The following is a 20,591-nucleotide window of genomic DNA, read 5'->3' as shown; positions in this document are numbered from 1 at the left end:
AAAGGCTTGGAGAAGTGTCTGTGAAAATGTGACGTTAAAGGTTATAGCCTCACATCAGCAAAAATTTTCCTAACGACTTTAAAGGGATACTTCAACGAAATTTGAAATATTCCTGTCGTGTTCAAAAATAGGTTGAATATGATCCACAATATCCGTAAATGACAATCGCACGTTTGTATTTTGATCCTGGTGGCTGTATTTTTCGTTATAAACGGCCCACTCTGGCAAGCGCTCGGAGAAGGCCCAGCTTAGAGCACGTGACATTCAACGCAATCGTGACGTAGGTCGTCTCAAGACGAGCAAAGCTACGGCGAGGCTGACGTAGAGAGGATGGCCTAGTCGTTCCAGCCACCGAAGCGGCTGCTTTTGTACGAATTCTGAGTGACGGGTTAATCTTGTATAATCTTCTAGGGGGACAATAGCGACTTCTGCGACACACAAAAGGGATTCTCGGGAAGAGGGGAGTACCTCCTTCCCCCCTTCTCTCGTCGTGGCCGAAGACGAGACAACCTCCGTCACTAGCTGTCAAGGTTCCTAGACGAGCATTACAAACGAGGCGTTAGCGACATCCACCAGGTGCTCTTTGCTAATCGTTTAATTCGTTTTAAAATTTTCTTTTTGAGACTTTTTTAAACAAGATATTGGTATGTTTCATGTGATACTGCTCTTTTGAACACATATAGACCAAAAAAATGAGAGCCGAAATTTCGTTGTAGTATCCCTTTAAAATGATGAGGGTTGGCCCAGCACTCCGTCTCTTCAATGAGGAGGTGCTAAGAAGCCTCTTTTTATTTTTACCGCAAGAAAATTGAAGGGTCTTATGGCCCAGCGGAAGATACTGAGTCATTTATCCTGAACATGTCGAAGCTCATCAAGATCATTACCTCACGTTGGAGAATGTAGAGGTACAAAACGCCATAGGCGCCGACTACAAGGGAGTTCGGGAGCCCCCCCCCCCCCCCCCCCCCCCCCCCCCCCCCCCTCTCTCCCGAGCTCTTAGGAAAAGCAAGTACCATCGCCTCCGAAATCCTTGGGTGTACCTCATTCATCTGTGCGCTGGCGCCCAGTGTATAATTAAAAATGTATCTGTGTGCCCTGCTGCCCACACATATCAATATAGCTGGTGCTCAGTGGATAAATAAGAATTTATCCACTGTGGTTACTACCAGAGCTGGTGAGTGGATGCATTTTTCTAACTATGCGCACAGTCCTGCTTGAAGACCCTACGTAGTAACAGAAAATACGATAAAGGCTAGTGCTGGAAATTCCTTCGAAAGCCCGTGCGGCCCGTGGAAGTAGCTGCAAGAGTCGACAGTGGCACCTCCATGCAGCCTACGGAAGTAGACGATATAATCCGTTTTGTAAGCCCCATTTTGTTTTCCCAAACATTGAAACAATTCATTAGGGTAGTGCGCGCTTCAACCACGGATTTCATTGATCACAACTACAGTGACAGCGAAATTATAGGGTCACGAAAGCACACATTTGTTTAGGTATCATGCCATCAGCATGCTTATCCTACGTTATCCAGGGGATTACACATGTTTGGGACGTCTCTTTCAAGAGACTTCCCGAACGTTTCCCTGGGGGATGGATTTCCCGCAGCTATTCAGAACGCAATATTGTTAGCGCGAACAAGCGATCGCCGGTTTTTCTATGAGAAACCAAAGGATCTCAGCAAAGTTCTAATTGCTGGGGAAAAAGCTCATTCGGGTCTATAATGCAGGTGATAAAAGTTCGTCCTCACTAATAATCTTTCAAAGTAAATGCGAGAAAGCGCCAATGTCTTGTTCGCGCTAGCAGTGTCGCGATTTGTACTGTGGCGTCCTGCCCGAAGATGCACGTCTCGGGCAAAGCATTTGGCAACAAATTAGTGCGATAAATAATATGTGAAACAGCAGAAATAATGAATACCGTAAAGAGTTAGCCAAACAATACGAAACAATCGAGCCCGTGCGGAACGCCAAGCCAGCCAAGCCGGCCAAGCGCTACCGCTGCCTGCGCTCCGCACTCCGGCAGCACGCCTACTACACGTTGCGCCCTCTCGCGGCCACCGATCCGGTCATCGCTGAAAGAGCCCCCCCCCTCCGCCGGCGCTCGCTACACTGCCCAGTCTTCTAGTACACCATATCCAGGTTTTGAGTTGCGCCCACCCTCACTACAGCCTCCCTAAGCCTTTCATGCCGTGCCGTATGCATCGCGGTTTGAAGGATTTTAATTTGCTTATAACTACCAAAATAACACGAAGTTTGCCGCCACGATTTTTTCTCCGCGTTACTACGTTGCCTGAGGTCTATCTCAGCGCAAGTTTTTGACCAATCAAAAATTCACTGTAGTGCCCGTCTCTTTAAAACACCTCGGGATATGGGAACTTTAAAGACAAATTCTGGCAACAACTTTTACACTCAAAGAACAAGAAGTGTGAAATTACTTCATTGTGCAGACCACTAAGCCATAAAGGCTAAGTGATTTCCGGCAGCGGACTCACTGCTCCTTTTTGTTTTTTGTGGCATTTTTCACATGTGCTGTGCAAATAATCAATGCAATAACTGTACAATACAAGCAAGCTAATAGAAAAAATAGACTACCGAAATTTAGAAATCTACTGATTTTTGCCGATTTTTCAAGCTGAAATCTACTACTATTTTCTGGGGAGCTGTGGCAACACTGCTAACCACCAGGGGGCTACCGGACCAGATGGGTCAGCGAGTAAGCTCCCAACCTCCTTCCAATTTTCTTGGGATTTAGATTAGTTAGAAGTGCAAAACTTAACACACTTAATCATAAACTATTCCGCTACAATGTATTAAAATTTCAGAGCAAAATTCCGACTTTAAAGTAACCTTTCAAGTGTTGTTCTCCCGACCGCTTCCCCGGGGCATTTCCCATAGCAATACATAGGAAACTTGTAAATAAAAAAAACGAAAAAACTATTCGACTCTCGATAACCAAAACCTAACAGATTATAGATAGTATTAATCTCTACCTCTCATAAAAAATATCACGTAATTATCGCGATTATCGCGGGAAATTACATAATGTAGGGGAGGGAGAGACAACGAGGCCAGAGGCCTATGAGGGGCAAACGGGAAGGAAGGACGGAAGGCTCCCGTCACTGTTCAGTGCTCCTTTCCGAGGGCACGAGGGCACAAATAGTGAGACCGAAAGTGACGACATGGCAAAAAAGGGGCGATCAGAGGATGACCCCACAACAAAGACAAAAAAGAAAACGAAACTTAAGAAAAAATTCGGAAGCAAGCCGCAGGAGGCGAGCTTAGAAGATGAAACAAAATCAAAGACAGATCACGAACATAGTTAGGAGGTTCAGGAGAGCCAGGGGGAGGGCAAACAACTCCACAGCAAAACTAACAATCGTGAGACTGAGGAGAGCCAGAGGAAGGGCAAACCACACCCCGACGCGAACAACAATCGCGCACCTCTCAGCGAGACCCCAAGAGAGGCCTTACAGGGAACGACAGAGAACAAACACCTTGAGGACGACCCGAAAAAGCTCACAGTAGAACAACCACACAATAGAGAGACAAACCACTGCGCAACCCTAGACGAACTCAAAAGGGGGTTTGCGAAAACAGTTGCAACGATCGCACACCAAATTGACTCAGCACAGCTAAATGGACTGATGGTTGGCCAACAGAGAATGGCCAATCTTGTCGTCCAGCTCCTTGAGGAGACAGCGTACTTAAAAGGATGTCTCAGCGCAAACCAAGCACAGCCACAAGCAGACACAGTACCAAAGGCACACTCTGCGACCTACTTTGAGGTACTACGGACAAACCATAATGAATCACAGCCCAACCCAATCAGGACCCCAGCACAGGAGGCAGAGGAAGACACAGGGGCATTAGGAGAAACACAAGAACAGGCACTCCTCATCACAGCCAAGGGACCCCCCCGGGGGGACGAACACACGAAGATCTCGGCAATGCTGAGGAGGAAGTATAATCCAGCGGAATACAATCTGACAGATGTGAAACTAAAACCAATACGAGGCGGCACAATCATTCTCAGCACAAGCGAAAAGGGGATCTGCAAATTGGAACAAGAACTAAACACAACAAAAGACATCACAGAGACCTACGAGGTCAAAACACCATTCAGGAGATACCCACAATTCTCAGTCGGCCAGGTCAAGCCAGACCTGAGAGCAGAGGGGATGCGCAGAGCAATTCTCGAACAGAACAAAATTGAAGGAGGATGGGAGGATATATCCATCATTCGGACCCACAGCCAGAGAAATGGAAACAACGCGGTAATAGTCGAGGTCGCCCCCCGATTTACCAACAATTAAAGAAAATGGAAAAGATCACCATCGGATGGACAGTGTACCCCATCCGAGAAAACTTGCACATAACAAAATGCAACAAATGTGCAAGCTATGGACACCCCACAAGGACATGTGAAAACAAAGAGCGCTGCACAGAGTGTGCAGGGGATCACTCTGCAGCTCAATCTGGAGATCCCATCAGGCGCTGTGCAACATGCATGGACAGTAACAGCAAGTGGGGAACCACGTACAACGTCAACCACAGTTTCGACAGCCAGTGCTGCGAGCATCATAAGACGCAGATGAAGAGGCTGAAACAGAGAATACAATACACATAATCTGGGACAGAGCTACGGGGAGGGGGAAACGAGAGGAGAAAATATTAGCCAACTGGAACCTTAATAAACACGACGCTCAAGAGAACCTAATCATACTCGATACATCTCCTATAATGGTAAACTCTATTAGCATCATTCAAATTAACGCTAACCACTCATTTACAGCAGTAGAACATCTTAAAGTAAACAAACCACTTGAAGCACACATTACATGTATTCAGGAACCATATCACCTTAAAAATAAAATCGGCTTTTCACTTACAGATTCGATCATTGCTCACCCGTCCAAACCAAGAGTAGCCATAATTATTCATTCTAAAGCGTTCGACATATACACAGAATCTATCCAAAGAGACTACATAGCCATTCGCCCAACATCAGAAACAATCGACTTTATCTTAATAAATATCTACACTCCACCACAGGATACTCTAAAACATAAAGCAAAAACATAGCGTGGGTGGGAGATAAGACAGACGTAAAAGGGGAACTAATTGCCGACTTTATAATTGAAAACGACCTTCACTTGGTGAACAACCCAAATTCGTTAACCACATTTGAATCCACCAATGGAAGGAGCTGGATAGATCTAACCGTAGCCAACACGGAAATGGCCAAAAACATATCGGAATGGAATGTTCTAAATGAACCCTCAGGAAGTGATCACAACTATATAAAAATAAAAGCATTTGACAACTTTAAAACGAAAGTAAAACAACTCACCCAAAAGGGCCAGCAGAGAGTACTAGACAATCTAAAAAACGACCGATGGATCCGGGAGATGGAAAACGATGGGACACCACCACACGCAGACGTAAAAGATATAATTGACACATTATATGCAAAACTCAAATACCTATTAAAAAAACACTCAAGGAATGTGAAGACATCCACCAAACAAACACCTTGGTGGAGCTTGGAACTAGACATGGAAAGGAAAAGAGTTAGAGCCCTCCGAAGACGATCCCAAAGAGCCCCAACACAACTAAGGGACGAATATAAACTCCAATATGAAAGAGCGCATAAGACCTACAAAACAAACATCAAAATCGCAAAAAACAGAATCCTGGCAACAATTCTGTACTCAGGTAGCAAAAAATATATTTATTCTTCCCCATAAGATTGCTTTTAATAAGATAAAAACTCACGCAATAATCCCACCCATACTCAAAGAAGATGGAACATTCACAACATCAAGTGCAGATTCAATAGAATACATACTAAAAACCCATTTCAAAATTATAGAGCAAAATGAACTCTCCGACTTTGATCCTGGAGGAGCTTTCCAACCTCGCAACAATACGGAAGGACAAGCCATTTACAATGCACGAGCTTGAAAAAATTATACAACAAATACCAATAAGAATCACTCCAGGGCTGGACAACATCTCAGCAAGTCTTATCAAAAACATCTTCACCAACTTCCCCTTCTTATGACTAAATATATTCAATGGCTGTCTCAAAAGAGCATATTGTCCGGAGGAATGGAGAATCTCCAGGACCATCCTTATACCCAAAAAAAGACAAACAAACAAACAAGACTAATGCATGCATACAGACCCTTATGTATCAACTCAATATTCGGAAAGATTCTCGAGAAACTTCTCAACAACCGAATATACCACTTTTTACATGTCAACATCCTATTAAATCCTCTTCAATATGGATTTACTCATGGTACTTCGGCCACCAAAGCACTCTATGACCTAAAACAACAAATTATCAATGCAAAAGAGAGGAACGTGAAATCAATACTTATTTCCTTCGATATATCGAACACATTCAAGGCCGAATGGGTTCCATTTGTACTGGTAGAGTTCAAAGACAATACTTGCCTTCATACCTCCTCCGACTCCTTCAGAAAATACTATTAGAAAGATCAATCACATTCAACTTAAAGGCCACAGATATTAATTTAAAACCAACAACGGGAAGCCCTCAGGGATCTCCACTTAGCCCTCTAATATGGAACATAATGATCTCCACACTTCTTAATGCGACCTTCCGTAACAATGTCCATATTCAGGCGTTTGCTGACGATATTTCTATTTTGGTAAGCGGCACAACCAGACAAGAGCTAGAAAGGAGAGGAAATGAAACTCTTGAAATTATAGATACATGGAGCCGCGAATGAGAAAGGGGAAGATGTAGACCCAGCCCCAAACCCCTCCCCTATTCAGAAGCCGGCACTCTTGATCTACCCCACAAAACCGAAAACAAATTCGGAATACAGCCAGGTAATGGAGGCATTGCGAGCTGCCATTTTGCCGGAGGAACTAGGGCTCAGGGAGTTGGAGACTCGTAAAGTAAAGGGCGGGGCACTCGTTCCCAGCTCCTCTAGTGAGGGGATTGAGAGATTGGAGAGAGAAATAAACACCAAAAGGACACTAAAGGAAAAACTGCAAGCAAAAAAACCTTTCAGACGCAACCCGCAGATTCGGGTGAAGGGAATTTCCACCACTACCGATGACTTGGCACTCAAGGCAGCTGTCATAAATCAAAACCATCTAGACGGAACATCAGAAGACATTAAAGTAGTCCGGACTTTCCCCAACCGGGACGGGACTAAAACCGTAGTTTTTGATGTGGAACCAGACATCTTCAGACAACTCAAAACTAAGAGGCGACTTGTCGCGGGGTGGACGTCCTGTCCAATGGGGGACCTTCACGTTCTCTTCTACCGGCGGTGCTCCCGGTACGGACGCAGCATGACAAAATGTCAGGAACATCCTAGATGCATACATTGCGGCAAGGACCACGCAGGAGCAGACTGCGATGGGCGGAGCAGGCGAACGTGCCTCGCCTGCGAGGAAAACCCACAAGTCCGTCCAACCGACACGGAGCACAGCAGCAGCGACGCAGACTGTCCAACGTACATGTGGTACGTTGCCAGGCTGCATCAAGAAATAAACTATGGATAGAACCTTGAGGCCAGTCCACAGGGAAAACTAGCCCATTACCATAATGGCAAACACTCGAGACCATAGATCACATCATTCAACCCACACTTCTTCACCACAGCCATATCTTAACATCATTCAACACAATTGTAATCACTCATACACGGCCACTGATCACTTAAGAATAAACATACAATCAAAAGGTATCCAGATCTCAATACTACAAGAACCCTACTACCTAAATGATAAAATAATAGGTTTTTCACTGACAGACATAGCAATACATCACCACTCAAAACCACGTGCCGCAATCATAATGCACACAAAAACACGATATATTTCCTACACATATAACAAGAGATATTGTTGCGGTACATATAACAACACAAACAATAAATTGCTATATTATATCAGTGTACGCCCCACCACATGACGACATAGACACAACAATCGCAGATATCCGTCAACTCATTTCACATTATTACCCTACACCCGTAATAATAGGCGGAGATTTCAATGCTAAAATATAGTATGGGGAGGGGAAAGGACAGATTCAAGAGGAAGAGAACAGGCCCAATTTATTATCGCATCAGATCTTTATCCCCTTAACTCCCCCAACTCCCTCCCAACATTCCAATCTAGTAATGGGCACAGTTGGATAGACGTTACCATTATTTCACTTAACATAATCAGGGAAATAACTAACTGGACAATGTTAGATGAACCAACTGGAAATTACCACAGCTATATATACTTTCAGGCATACAATACACACACCACATCAACGAAAAAACTCACGCAAACAGGACAACTTAAACTCAGATACACTATCCAGAGACACGTGGTTATTAAATACGCAAACAACACTCACCACAAACAGAAACCAACTCGAACATATAATTAACACACTCTACAGAAAGATCAGAATACTTTCCAATAAATACTGTAAAGTGGTTCAAGATAGTAAACATCAAACACCATGGTGGACGCCAGAGCTGGACATCGAGAGGAAGAGAGTCGGAGCTCTCCGACGTAGATTCCAGCGAGCCCCACCACCCCTTAGGCCTACATTTAAAGAAATTTATCTCACAGCACACAAAGAACATAAGAAAAACATAAAAACAGCAAAAACAAAATCATGGAGATCATTTTGTGCACAAGTATTCAAGAACATATTTACACTTCCTTATAAAATCACACTAAATAAAAAAAAAAAAAACTATTCTAATTTGCCCCATCCTCAAACACGATGAAACATATATATCTTCCCTACACGAATCCGTGGAAACCACATTAAATGCCCAGTTTCCACGGGATCGACAGACAGACAGACTACACGCCAGAACAAGCACACATCAAACACCAAACGCAGACACCACCAAGCACCACCAACGACGTTCCATTTACACGCCAGGAACTGACACACATCATACAGCACATAAGAACACGTATAACACCAGGCACTGACAATATAACATCATCATTTGTGAAAAACATCTTTAAATTCCCATCCCTCATCCTTAACATTTATAATGCTTGCTTAATGTATTCATATTACCCCAAGCAATGGAAAGAGTCACGAGTAATATTAATCCCCAAACCTAACAAACCCCTTCACCTACCTTCCTCATATCGCCCCATTTGTGTTAATTCCATTCTAGGAAAAGTACTGGAGAAACTGGTATGCAATAGGCTATACCACTTTCTCCACACCAATCATCTACACCCAAAACAATTCGGTTTCACACACAAAGCCCTGGCAACGGCCGCTCTTGTGCAGATCAAAAACACTCTACTCACAGAAATTGAAGCCCAAAATAAGCCCATCATTATCTCAATAGACATTACAAACGTGTTTAATACACTCCAGACCCCTTTTGTCCTCGAGTATTTTAAACGACATAACATCCCCCGTAACCTATACCTTCTTCTTCAAACAATACTAACAGATTGTACTATCATTTACCCCACCCATTCAACCCCTGTTTCCCTTCATGCCCCACTGGGAAGCCCACAAGGCTCCCCACTTAGCCCCCTCCTTTGGAATGTTATGATTTCATCCCTCCTTGACCTCTCATATCCAGCTAACATCCATATACAAGCATTTGCTGATGACATCACTTGTAGTTATATCAGGTAAAACAAGGCTTCAAATAGAAACACTAACAAATAAAACACTCTACATGATTCACACATGGAGTATGCAGAACTGCATTACAATCAATCCATCTAAATGCAATTTCATACTTATAGGTAATCTATCTTAAAGGGCAACTCCGCTTGATTTCGGAAATTTTGAGATAGTGGGTGATATAAACGTGAAAAGTACTTCAAAACAACCCTAGACCGTTTGTTTCATTAAAAGCAAAATATTTTTCGTCCAATCTTGCTATTTACCACAATCGGAAACCGAAACTGAAACTTCGGCACAGCCGGGCAACATTGTACTCTCAACGTCAGTTGCATACGCACCCACGTGGAATACAAGGGGTCACGTGATCTACAAGCGGTAACCCAAGAAAGACGCGGATGCGAGGGGAAGGGCGAGGAGGGAGGAGGGAGGGCGGGCCTAGCCGCGGCGGCGAACAGGCAACGCAAGCAGCAATGAAGCAGGCTATGTAGGCGGAAACCCAGGCGGCTAGTCGGTTGGCACCGGTTGGCAGGTGTGTCAGCGAAACTCATCCCGTACAACTCTCTCTTCCTCTTTTTGTTTCTCTTGTTCTCATTCTTTTTTTTTTTTTTTTGTGTGTCTCGCCCACTGATCTCTATTGTAGTAGGCTCGCCTCTTTGCTTGCTCAAACATGGAGCGCGTCCGTAGCGCCGCCCGGTAAGCTCTCCCTGGAAAAGAAAATACCAAGAAAAAAACTGCGTATGCAACAGACGTCAGCCACAACGGAAATACAACGTTGGCTGCGCCGCACGTCGCCCGCTAAATTAGCGGATTTTGGTGACTTCGCGCGTCTCACTTTTTGTCGGCCGGTTTAGTGATCGTTTAGGCGGTATTACGTTATAATATTTGACATTCGGTCTCTCTAGATGACACTAAAGAGAGTTGCAGTGTTTGGTAACAACCGAGAATGAAGCGGAGTTTCCCTTTAAACGACCTCCAACCATAAAACTAGGGAATCATAATATACAACATACACACGAATTAAAAATCCTAGGCATCATTTTTCACCACAAACTATCATTCCACATACCACATACCTTCGTGATAAGATATACAAATGTACAATAGCATTATCATCGTTCTCAGGTATACACTGGGGATTCAGCCCAAGGCATTTTTGGGACCTATACACCCGTAGCCTTGAAAGAATCATCACCTACGCGCCCCAGTTTTCTTTAATACAACGCCCAATTCACATCTCTTGCGTAAACTCATATCCATCCAACGTATTCCACTCCTCAAAATATGCAAAGCTTTCACAACTGTAAGTAACGCGAGCATCAACATACTTAGGAATATACCCCCTTATAGAATACACCCTTAACCGGGAAATTGCTTTTTTTATATATTCCAACTCGAACAGCCATACACACTCTATGAAACTATATACGACCGTAGTCAAGTGCAGCATCATATAGATATATGGGACACGCATCCTGCACAACTCCTTTCATTTCCATTTACATCAAGCCCAACCCCAATACACCGAATGTTAAATAGAACCACACATAGCATATAAACAGACGGCTCACTACTTCATGAAACAGTAGGCGCAGCCTACGTTATTCTTGATACTCAACAACAAATTATAACACACAGAAGATACAAACTTCCACCATTTACAACCATCTACGAGGCGGAATTACAAGCCATCAAACAAGCCCTTCTATGTGCAGTGACGTTTCCTCGAGAAAATAGTTGCACTCTTTTCTCGGACAGTCATTCTGCACTCCAGTCGATAGCAAACCCACACAACACCCACCCCACAGTACATGAAATCAAGGAACTCCTTCAAACACTAAACACAACTCACTCCTCATTTGACCTCTCCTTCTTTCTTTTTTTTTTTTTGGGGGGGGGGGGGGGGGGGGGGGTAATGTTGGTATTTTTGAGGCCACTCATGTTACCTTCTTGGGGGGGGGGGGGGGGGAGAACCCCCCACCCCCCTCTCTCACGCATACTCCCATGCCTCACTGCATGTCATTAGAACCATCCCTCATCTCATGTGTTGGGTAATTCTCTCTCCCCCCCCCCCATATGTTTTTTTTAACCTTTTAGTAGCCTTTTTGGCGTTTTCTGTTTTTACCATCACCCGGAGTCGGTATTGCGTCTTTTGCATACCGTTCCTTTTTAGATTTTGGATGCCTGGCTTATGTGCCGGCATTCACTGGGTTCCAGATTATTTATTTATATATTTGAAAGTTCTATGTGTTACTTTTAGATGCAGTCAAGGCCAATAACAAGAGGACCCCTCCAACAAGTTTTCGTTGTATAGTTCTTTGTTGTTTTCTTTAAGTTCTGGCAGGAATACATACTTAACGGTCCTTGCCGGATTCAAGGGTAGGGAATGCCGATCACGTTGCAGCTTGCTGCACTGCCCTTGTCATCCGGCAAGCCTACTCCCTCCCAAAAAGACGTACACTGGGGTCCTCTTTTTTACTACCGCCTTCGGCGGCAATCTCTAGTATACTAGCCAAATGCCTCGTCATCTAATTAGTGATGCGCATGAATGGATTAACGAGATTCCCGATGGCTGAGAACGCCTCCCTTAGAGAAGAACTAACAAACAATGAAAAAAGAACAAACGAGCCAAGCTATGCGGCCATTCTCAAAAACACAACCACAACAAACAAACCGATTGAGTCACTCTCCACCAACCAAACTGAGCAACGCAAAAACACAGAAAACGAACCTAAAGACGGCCTCCTAATATTCAGCACAGAAAGCTCAGACACACAACCATTCCAAACAGTCAAGACAATGTTGAGGAGATTCACTCCACACGAACTAGGACTGACCAACCCCGAGGTGAAACCTATTCGGGGAGGAGCTATAGTACTAAGCTCCAAAAGATACGGTCATGTAGCTCTCCAAGCAAACATAGAACGAGACCCGGAAACTAAACACAAGTTTGAGGCGAAAATCTCCATCAAAAAGAACCCACAGATCTCCATCCTAGGGGTGGACCGAGAAATCACGAACCAGGAACTCAAATCTGAGATTATCATCCAAAACAACCTTGATGGACAACCCGACGACATCAGGGTCGTCATCTCATTCGATAAACAGCACACAAAAACTCACATCGTAGAGGTAACTCCAAATATATGCAAACAACTTAAAGAAAAAGCGACTCCTCATAGGGTGGACTTCGTGCCCAGTCAGAGAAAACACATACACGCCGAGGTGCACAAAGTGTTGCAGATATGGACACAATGAGAAGAACTGGACGAACCAGGTGCTCGGAATGCAGCGGACCACACCACTACAAACAATGCCAAGGAGAAATTGACGAATCCGGACAACCCCGCCCAAACGGATGCCCTGCCTGCAATGACAGAAACCAATTCGAAAACACAAACTTACATACCAATCATTCCTTCTATGATTGGACATGTCCTACGCTAAACGCTGAAATCGAAAAGGCATGCCGGAAAATTAACTATGATTAGAGAAATACGGAAACAAAGGGGAGTACGGAAACTACCCGAAAATTCGCAGCAAAAACAGAAACTGAATACAAAGATTCATTAAGTATAATCCAAATGAACTTAAATACTCATACACAGCGACCGAACACCTAAAAATAAACCAACTAATACTAAAAAATCAGATCACATGTATCCAAGAACCATACTAAGCAAAAAATAAAATAATTGGACTTAGCAATAGGGACACAATTGTCCAAGGACAAATCAAACCAAGAACAGCCATAATCATCCACAATGACAAACTATTTGACTTGCACATAGAAAAAAACAGAAAGAGATAACTGCGATAGTAATAACCACAAAAAAGAGGAACTCCTATTGATAAATGTATATGCCCCACCCAACGATGATATAAAAGAAACTATCAAGGAGGTTAAAGAAATAACAGAAAAATTTTAACACCTACCGACACTTATAGTAGGAGATTTCAATGCAAAAAACCCAGTCTGGGGGGTAAAAAATTAGACGAATGTGAGAAATACTACACGACTTCATATTAGAAAGCGATCTATACCTTATTAACGATCCAGAATCACCACCCTCATTCACATCATCAAACGGTAAAAGCTGGATAGACATTACTTTAGCAATAAACAATATAATTGGCAAAATAAAAACCTGGGAAGCTCTAGACGAAATTTCCGCTAGCGACCACAACTCCATTAGAATCGATCTCTCAAACAAAATAGAAAACAAATGCACAAAACTGACAAAAAAAGGAGAGCTAAAACTCATAGAGGAAATCATAGACGTCGACTGGATAAGGCTTACTAAAACAAAAAAATACACTCAAAAGTAAAACTCTAACACATAATCAACACAATAATAAAAAAAAACTTGAAGACCTTTATAAAAAATATGTAAAAAGAGTTGTTGAGACCACCAAACAAAATCCTTGGTGGAGTCCAGAACTTGAAATAGAACGGAAAAAAACAAGAGCATTAAGGCGCAGATACCAAAAATGTCAAGATATGATGCGAGGTGAACACAAGTCAATATACCTAGAGGCTTAAAAAATTATAAGAATAATGTAAAAAAGCAAAAATCGAATCATGGCAGTCATTTTGTACAGAAACAACAAAAACAAACATATTCAACATCTCTTACAAAATAGCACTGAACAAGATGAAAAAAAACATCACAATACCAGCAATCAGGAAAGCTGATGGAAACAATTCAACATCACTTGAAGATTCAATAAAAACTATACTAACGGCGCACTTCCCAGCGGACAACCCGAATGAGTATAACAAAGAACAAAGGAAAATTCAGGACGAAATAGGACACCCCCTGGAGACCGAAGGCGACACACCGTTTGTAATTAGTGAAATAGAAAACGTCATAAAAAAATATCCCAAACCGGGTAACACCCGGCCCGGACAACCATTGCTACAATAATAATAAAATCACTTTTCAACAAACATAACAACTATTCCTTAACGTCCTCAATGGGTGCCTAGCATACGAGTACTATCCAACACAGTGGAAACAAAAAAAAAACAATCCTAATCCCCAAAAACACAGGTAACCCCCACGAAACAAGCGCATACCGACCTATTTGCATAAACTCAATATTCGGCAAAATTTTAGAAAAACTATTAAATAATCGAATATACTACTACCTCCATAGCAAAAACCTATTACACGCTAAACAATACGGATTTACAAACGGTAAATCAGCAACTAAGGCACTACTAAAAATAAAAGAATCTCTTATAGAAAACATAGCTGCAAATCAAAAATCAATACTAATATTAGTAGACATATCGAACGCTTTTAATACAGTATGGATACCCTTCGTGCTGCAAAAACTAAAGGAATATGAACTCCCAAAAAATCTCTACTTACTATTACAAACAATTTTAAATCAAAGAACTATAAACTAGTTGCTACAGAAATCACAATAAACTCCCCAATAGGAAGCCCATAGGGCTCACCATTAAGCCCTCTTATTTGGAACATCTTCATTGCTACTCTACTAGATCTTAAATGTGAAGAAGGAACATACCCCCAGGCATTTGCAGATGACATAACAATCATAGGAAAATGAAGCAAGGAAATCTAATCTACTTTTGCCTCAAAAGTAGATTGGAAATAGAACAGAGAGCAAACCAAACATTAGCAATCATAGACAAATGGAGCAAGGAAAAAAAAGTTAACTTCAATAAAACAAAATCTCAATACGTCACAATTGGAAAGGATTATAAAAAAAGGCCACCAACAGTAAAATTCGGAGATAAGAATCTCAAACATATGGAAGAACTCAAGATATTGGGTGTCATATTTGAACGAAATCTATCATTTATTCAACACGCGAATTACCTAAAATCTAAAATATACCAAAACACCACTAAATTGGCAACATTTGCAGGAATAAAATGAGGAATTAAACCTAGACAATTCAGAGATATCTACATTAAATCAATTGAGAGAACAATAGTTTACGCAGCAGCAGTGTACTGGAAATCCACCAATAACTCCCACCTACTTAGAAAAATGATTTCGGTACAGAGAATACCGCTTATAAAAATTCTCAAAGCTTACAGGACTCTTAGTAATAAAAGTCTTAATATCCTTGCAAATATAAAACCAATCGAGCTGACACTTAATAAGGAAGTAGCAACATTCAATATTTTTCAGAATAATTGGCGGGAAACAATATAAACAAAAAAAATAAAACAACATTTCATCGAGGTATGGAGGACTCACCCTGCAAAGTTGGAGGGCTTCCCATTCCGAAACAACAACCAAACCGCCATCCCAACGGAACGTAAGATATACACCGACGGATCAGTAGCAAAAACATCAGTGGGGGCCAGTTACATAATAATGGACCAATCGGAGTCAATCATAGCTATGAAAAAATAAAACTACCAGTATACGCAAATATATATGAAGCTGAATTGATCGCCATACTAGAAGCATTAAAGGAGATACTAATATATGATAATAACACCACTTTAGCAATATACTCAGTCTATCTTCACTAAAAGCAATAGGAACCAATAGTACATAAGATAAAAGAAACAACGAAAGAATCCTTCAAAAACAAACTCTATTTGCACCATATAAAAGGACACTCGAATATCGACGGGAACGACATAGCAGACAAATTAGCTAATGAAGCACGAAAGACAGGCATACCAATAGAATTAAAGATGAAAACAACATAAAAAACGAGATAGAGAAAAGCATGAGGGACATTTGGGAAGAAGAATGGACACAGAGTGACACAGACAAAAACACACAGCTGGATAAAGTCAATTCACAACATCCCAGAATACTTTCCAACTTACTACCAAACTCAACTCATAACAAACCATGGGAAATTCCCCTACTACATTAAAAAAATAAGAAAAACAGAACACAGCGATTGTGAGTGTGGGGCGGAGGCAGAGGAATTTCAACATTACACTGGAAACTGTCCGATCACTAAAACACTTAGCGATACCTTCTTAGAAAAAAAATCCATCAGGCTTAACGAATAACTCCAAAATAACAATAGTACAAAGCGAAAATGAACTAAAAATACTAGAGAACATAGAATTAATAAGTGGTAACAAAAAGAAAGTATGTCGAAAAAAAACAAAAAAAAAAAAACCCTTGAAACCAAGACAGGACGCCAGCACGATCAATTGAAGGCAGCAAACAGTCCACAAGAACAAGCAACCAAAAAGGACAAAAAGAATGGGGCCCGGCCACTAAAGTGACGTGCAAACACACAGGGACGAATTCAGGGGGGAGAAACCGGGACCTCCCCCTACAAAAAATAAATAAATAAAAAAGTGACAGGTGACAACAAAAGAACAGGACACAGCGGAGGAGGGCTGACGAGCGTTGCCCAGTCCTCAGTGAGTCTCTGATTCCTTCCCGGGGAGTCCGGGCCGCCTGCCCGCCCCCCGGCCTCAGGGTAGGGTCACGAACTGTCCAGAAACAGGATAGCGGTGTCACGGCGGCCCACATCAACCCCATGGTATGGTCGCGGACTGTCCGGGAACAGGATATCGATATCGGTGTCACGGCGAACCTCATAAAAAAAAAAAAGGGTTTCTACAAAGCAGCGTTCCCCCCCCCCCCCCCCCTCAAAAATAAAAGGGATTAATTACTACACAGGAAGGAGGCCACAAGACAAAAACACATAAAAAAGAAGATAAATATACATGTGCATATATGGAAAAAAAAGAACAAGGCGAACAGGCTCTAATAACAACCTCTCCCCCAATCCCACACTCACAAAAACAAAACAAAGAAACATACAGACACAAACACAAAAAAATGTATATATATATATATATATATATATATATATATATATATATATATATATATATAGCAAAGCAGTTAAATTACGATTCAGGAGTATCTGAAGATGGACGAAGAGCATCATGCAAATCTCACATGGTCAAAAAAAGAAAAAAGGAGGAGAAAAAAATAAAGGAAAGGGGAGGGGGGTATAAGGAAGAAGGGGAGCGTCTTCCAAACTTCCGATGTTCTACTACATAACCACGTCGAATATCCATCCACTTACGCAAGATGCGAGGTGGAATACATAGAGATATATTAGAAATATGTGGTGCAATACATAGAGATATACTAGAAATATACTTAGAATAATCAAATAACCAAAAGTCCTCCCTGAAGAGAGAGGATGGGGGGGTACTGAATCCCGCACTTGAGTTTTCTTTTTCAGAGAATGATACAACGAACAAAAGAGGAAATGGGAAAAGAGAAGAAAAGGAAAAAACAACCAACGAATACCTCAGGAGAAAGGCCAACAGGCACCAGTAACCCACACAGAAAAAAAGAAGAAAGAAAACCCAAGACTATTGTAAGTCAAGAAAAGAAGGTGAAGAACGGAAGAAATTATTTAGATTTAAATAAAAGCCGCTGGTTGGACCGGGCCCGGTCCCCTGGGGTGGTTTCGACAAATGATACTTTCAATTTTTTTTTTTTTTTTAGCACAAATAGGCTTTTACTAAAATTATTGTTTGGGTGATACCCCTATTTATTTTATTCTCAATTGGGTTAAGTCTGCAATGCTAACGCTGGAGCAGACTGAGGCACATTATTTTTCCTTCTTTTCTCTTGCCTCACAACATATTTGTCCCTATCTATATATATACAAGAAGAGGACTGGGACCGACGTGAACATCAATCGGTGAGCTCAGGGCCGGATTAAGGTACTGGCTAAGGGGGCTGCAGCCCTGGGCCCCAGGCTGTCAGGGGGCCTCATGCTGGCCCAAACAAGAAGCGCTGCCACTTCAGTGACAGTGTCATCTCAAAATCCACCATACAGACTCCAGAGCACCCCGTAGGTCTCACTGTGATCTTCTCTCACACCAATCCTGAACAATCCTTGATGAAATTGAACATGAACAAAGTCTCCGATGCCTTCAAACTCCACTGCCCGGAGTGCATCCTAATGGTACGTCCAAACAAAAGGCTTAATCTCATCGCAGTAGACACACGAAACTCGCTCGCTACCAAAGCACTGCTGCAACTTACTAAGCTTTGTGGAATGGACGTTAGGGCGCACGAACCAGGACCTCGATCTGCTGCAGTAGGCGTCATACGGGGCGTAGAAAAAGGCGTCGCTGATTCAGACATGCAGAAGTATATATTTTCAGATATACCCATCTTCCATATTAGGCGACTGGGAGACTCTACATCTGTCAAAATAACGTTTGACTCACCCATTCTGCCAAGATATGTGCTCTTATCTCGAGTCCGATATCAGGTGTGGCAATTCGAGGAGCGTCCTTAGCAATGCAAAAATTGCAGCCGCTATGGTCACAAAGGCGTAACTTGCGAAAAAAAAGAAACCTGTTCCAGATGCGGGGAGGGGCACAGCAGAGCAATATGTCATGCTGATCATCCGAAATGCATCAATTGTGGAAGACATGACGCACTTACACCCACTTGTCCGGTGCGAATTGAACACCAGAGAAAAACTGAGCTTCGCAAAAAGCACTTTGGGACTGTCACAGCTCTTGCAAGTGACACCATTACGCAAAGGCAACAAGAGCAGCCTATGCCAGAAACACGCTCTGGAAACATGCAAAAAAATCAAGGGGGTACAGAAACACAGCGTTCATCAAATTCTGCGCCCAAGAAATTTTTTAGAGATATCTTAACTGGCAACTCTCCATCTAAACCCTCTCCAAAAAACTATGTGCAGAGCAGTACACCCACCAAATTGATGGAAGTTCACCATGCGCAGTCAAGGGAAAAGCCGGCAACTCAAAGAATCACACTCCCTGATGGTGATAATCTTGCCTGTCTCTATCCCCAAGCATCTGCCCGACAGAAGAAAGGTATCAGAAAACAGACTCCCTACTTAACACAGCCTTAACTATGGTTCTTGATTTTGTCAGAGGCTTTCTTAGACGAAGCAACTACCTACACCTGGGCTCCGATAGTACTCAGTCCGATTGATTTGATTTCGCCAAATCTTCTGGATTGGCTCAATTAAGTGAACCATTTCATGATATCCTCGATGAAACAACTGTGTTCCAATGGAATTCAAATGGTATTCGCTCAAAAATGTTGGACTTAAAACAACTTGTGCATAAACACTCTTTCCCCCTGCTAGCGATATCAGAAGCTTGAATAGATGATATTTCAAAACTTTGACTCTCAGGATATTTGTTTATTACATTAAAAAAGACAAACGGGGTAAGTTGGGCGCTAATAGGTATCCGAGCTAACCTTGTCTCCACCGAGTATGAGGTCTCCCCACATGAAACAAACGAATATGTGTGCTTGATTGTAAGAAACAAATCAAAAGCATTTACACTCATTTCCGCATATATTCAGCCTCAAGTACCATTTGATGTTGGCCGTCTTGAAGCCCTATTAGAGGCGACTCCCTCCCCTCACATATTGTGTGGTGATTTTAACGCTCACCATGAACTTTGGGGGTGCAGGTATAGTGACAAGCGAGGCTCTGCACTAATCGGTATCAGTGAAGGATTTTAATCTATGCCTCTTAAACGACGGCAGTGCAACTTTTCACAGGGCAGAGATCAGCAGCGCACTAGACCTAACTTTCGTATCAGCGGAGCAATACCATAATGTTCGCTGGACTACTGACCTTGAAGGTAGAGGAAGTGACCATATGCTGCTTCTAATATTTTATAATGGATTTATTCAGCGCAAAAAGACTGATACTTTGGCTGCCACAAACTGGGAAACTTTGCTGAACTTGTAAACGAGTCTATTACCGCTACCACGTTGGATGAAGAACTTTGACCTATATTAAAAGAATGCTTAAAAAAATCTACATTCCAAACAACAATGCCCTTTGACAGAAATGATATAGATTCAGAGTATGAGACACTACGAGCTTTCAGGCGAAGAGCAGAAAGAAAAGCAAAGAGAACAAAGACTCTTGAACATCGTCGAGCT

At 42.3% G+C, this 20,591-nt stretch overlaps 2 protein-coding genes and 1 pseudogene across 2 annotated transcripts; all 3 read left to right on the top strand.

Annotated features, from left to right (window-relative positions):
* Positions 1-6,863: 6,863 nt before the first annotated feature.
* Positions 6,864-7,630, top strand: LOC120846477. Its single transcript, XM_040218234.2, has one exon. It carries the CDS (start codon positions 6,864-6,866, stop codon positions 7,542-7,544), a length of 681 nt encoding a protein of 226 aa, XP_040074168.1. The 3' UTR covers positions 7,545-7,630.
* Positions 7,631-10,590: 2,960 nt separating this feature from the next.
* LOC115325145 lies at positions 10,591-11,509 on the top strand (annotated as a pseudogene).
* Positions 11,510-12,222: 713 nt separating this feature from the next.
* On the top strand, positions 12,223-17,266 carry LOC115325142. The gene has a single exon (XM_029985843.4). It carries the CDS (start codon positions 12,223-12,225, stop codon positions 12,910-12,912), a length of 690 nt encoding a protein of 229 aa, XP_029841703.3. The 3' UTR covers positions 12,913-17,266.
* Positions 17,267-20,591: the final 3,325 nt, after the last annotated feature.

Source organism: Ixodes scapularis, unplaced genomic scaffold, assembly GCF_016920785.2.
Source record: "Ixodes scapularis isolate PalLabHiFi unplaced genomic scaffold, ASM1692078v2 PGA_scaffold9__187_contigs__length_104089568, whole genome shotgun sequence".
Taxonomy (NCBI): Eukaryota; Metazoa; Arthropoda; class Arachnida; order Ixodida; family Ixodidae; genus Ixodes; species Ixodes scapularis.
Note: the sequence above shows the minus strand (reverse complement) of the source record. Positions and strands in the feature narration are given on the sequence as shown.

Bases quoted from the DNA above. Each gene is read 5' to 3' on its own strand.
- LOC120846477 (XM_040218234.2), top strand. From the start codon at position 6,864: ATGGAGGCATTGCGAGCTGCCATTTTGCCGGAGGAACTAGGGCTCAGG.
- LOC115325142 (XM_029985843.4), top strand. From the start codon at position 12,223: ATGGCTGAGAACGCCTCCCTTAGAGAAGAACTAACAAACAATGAAAAA.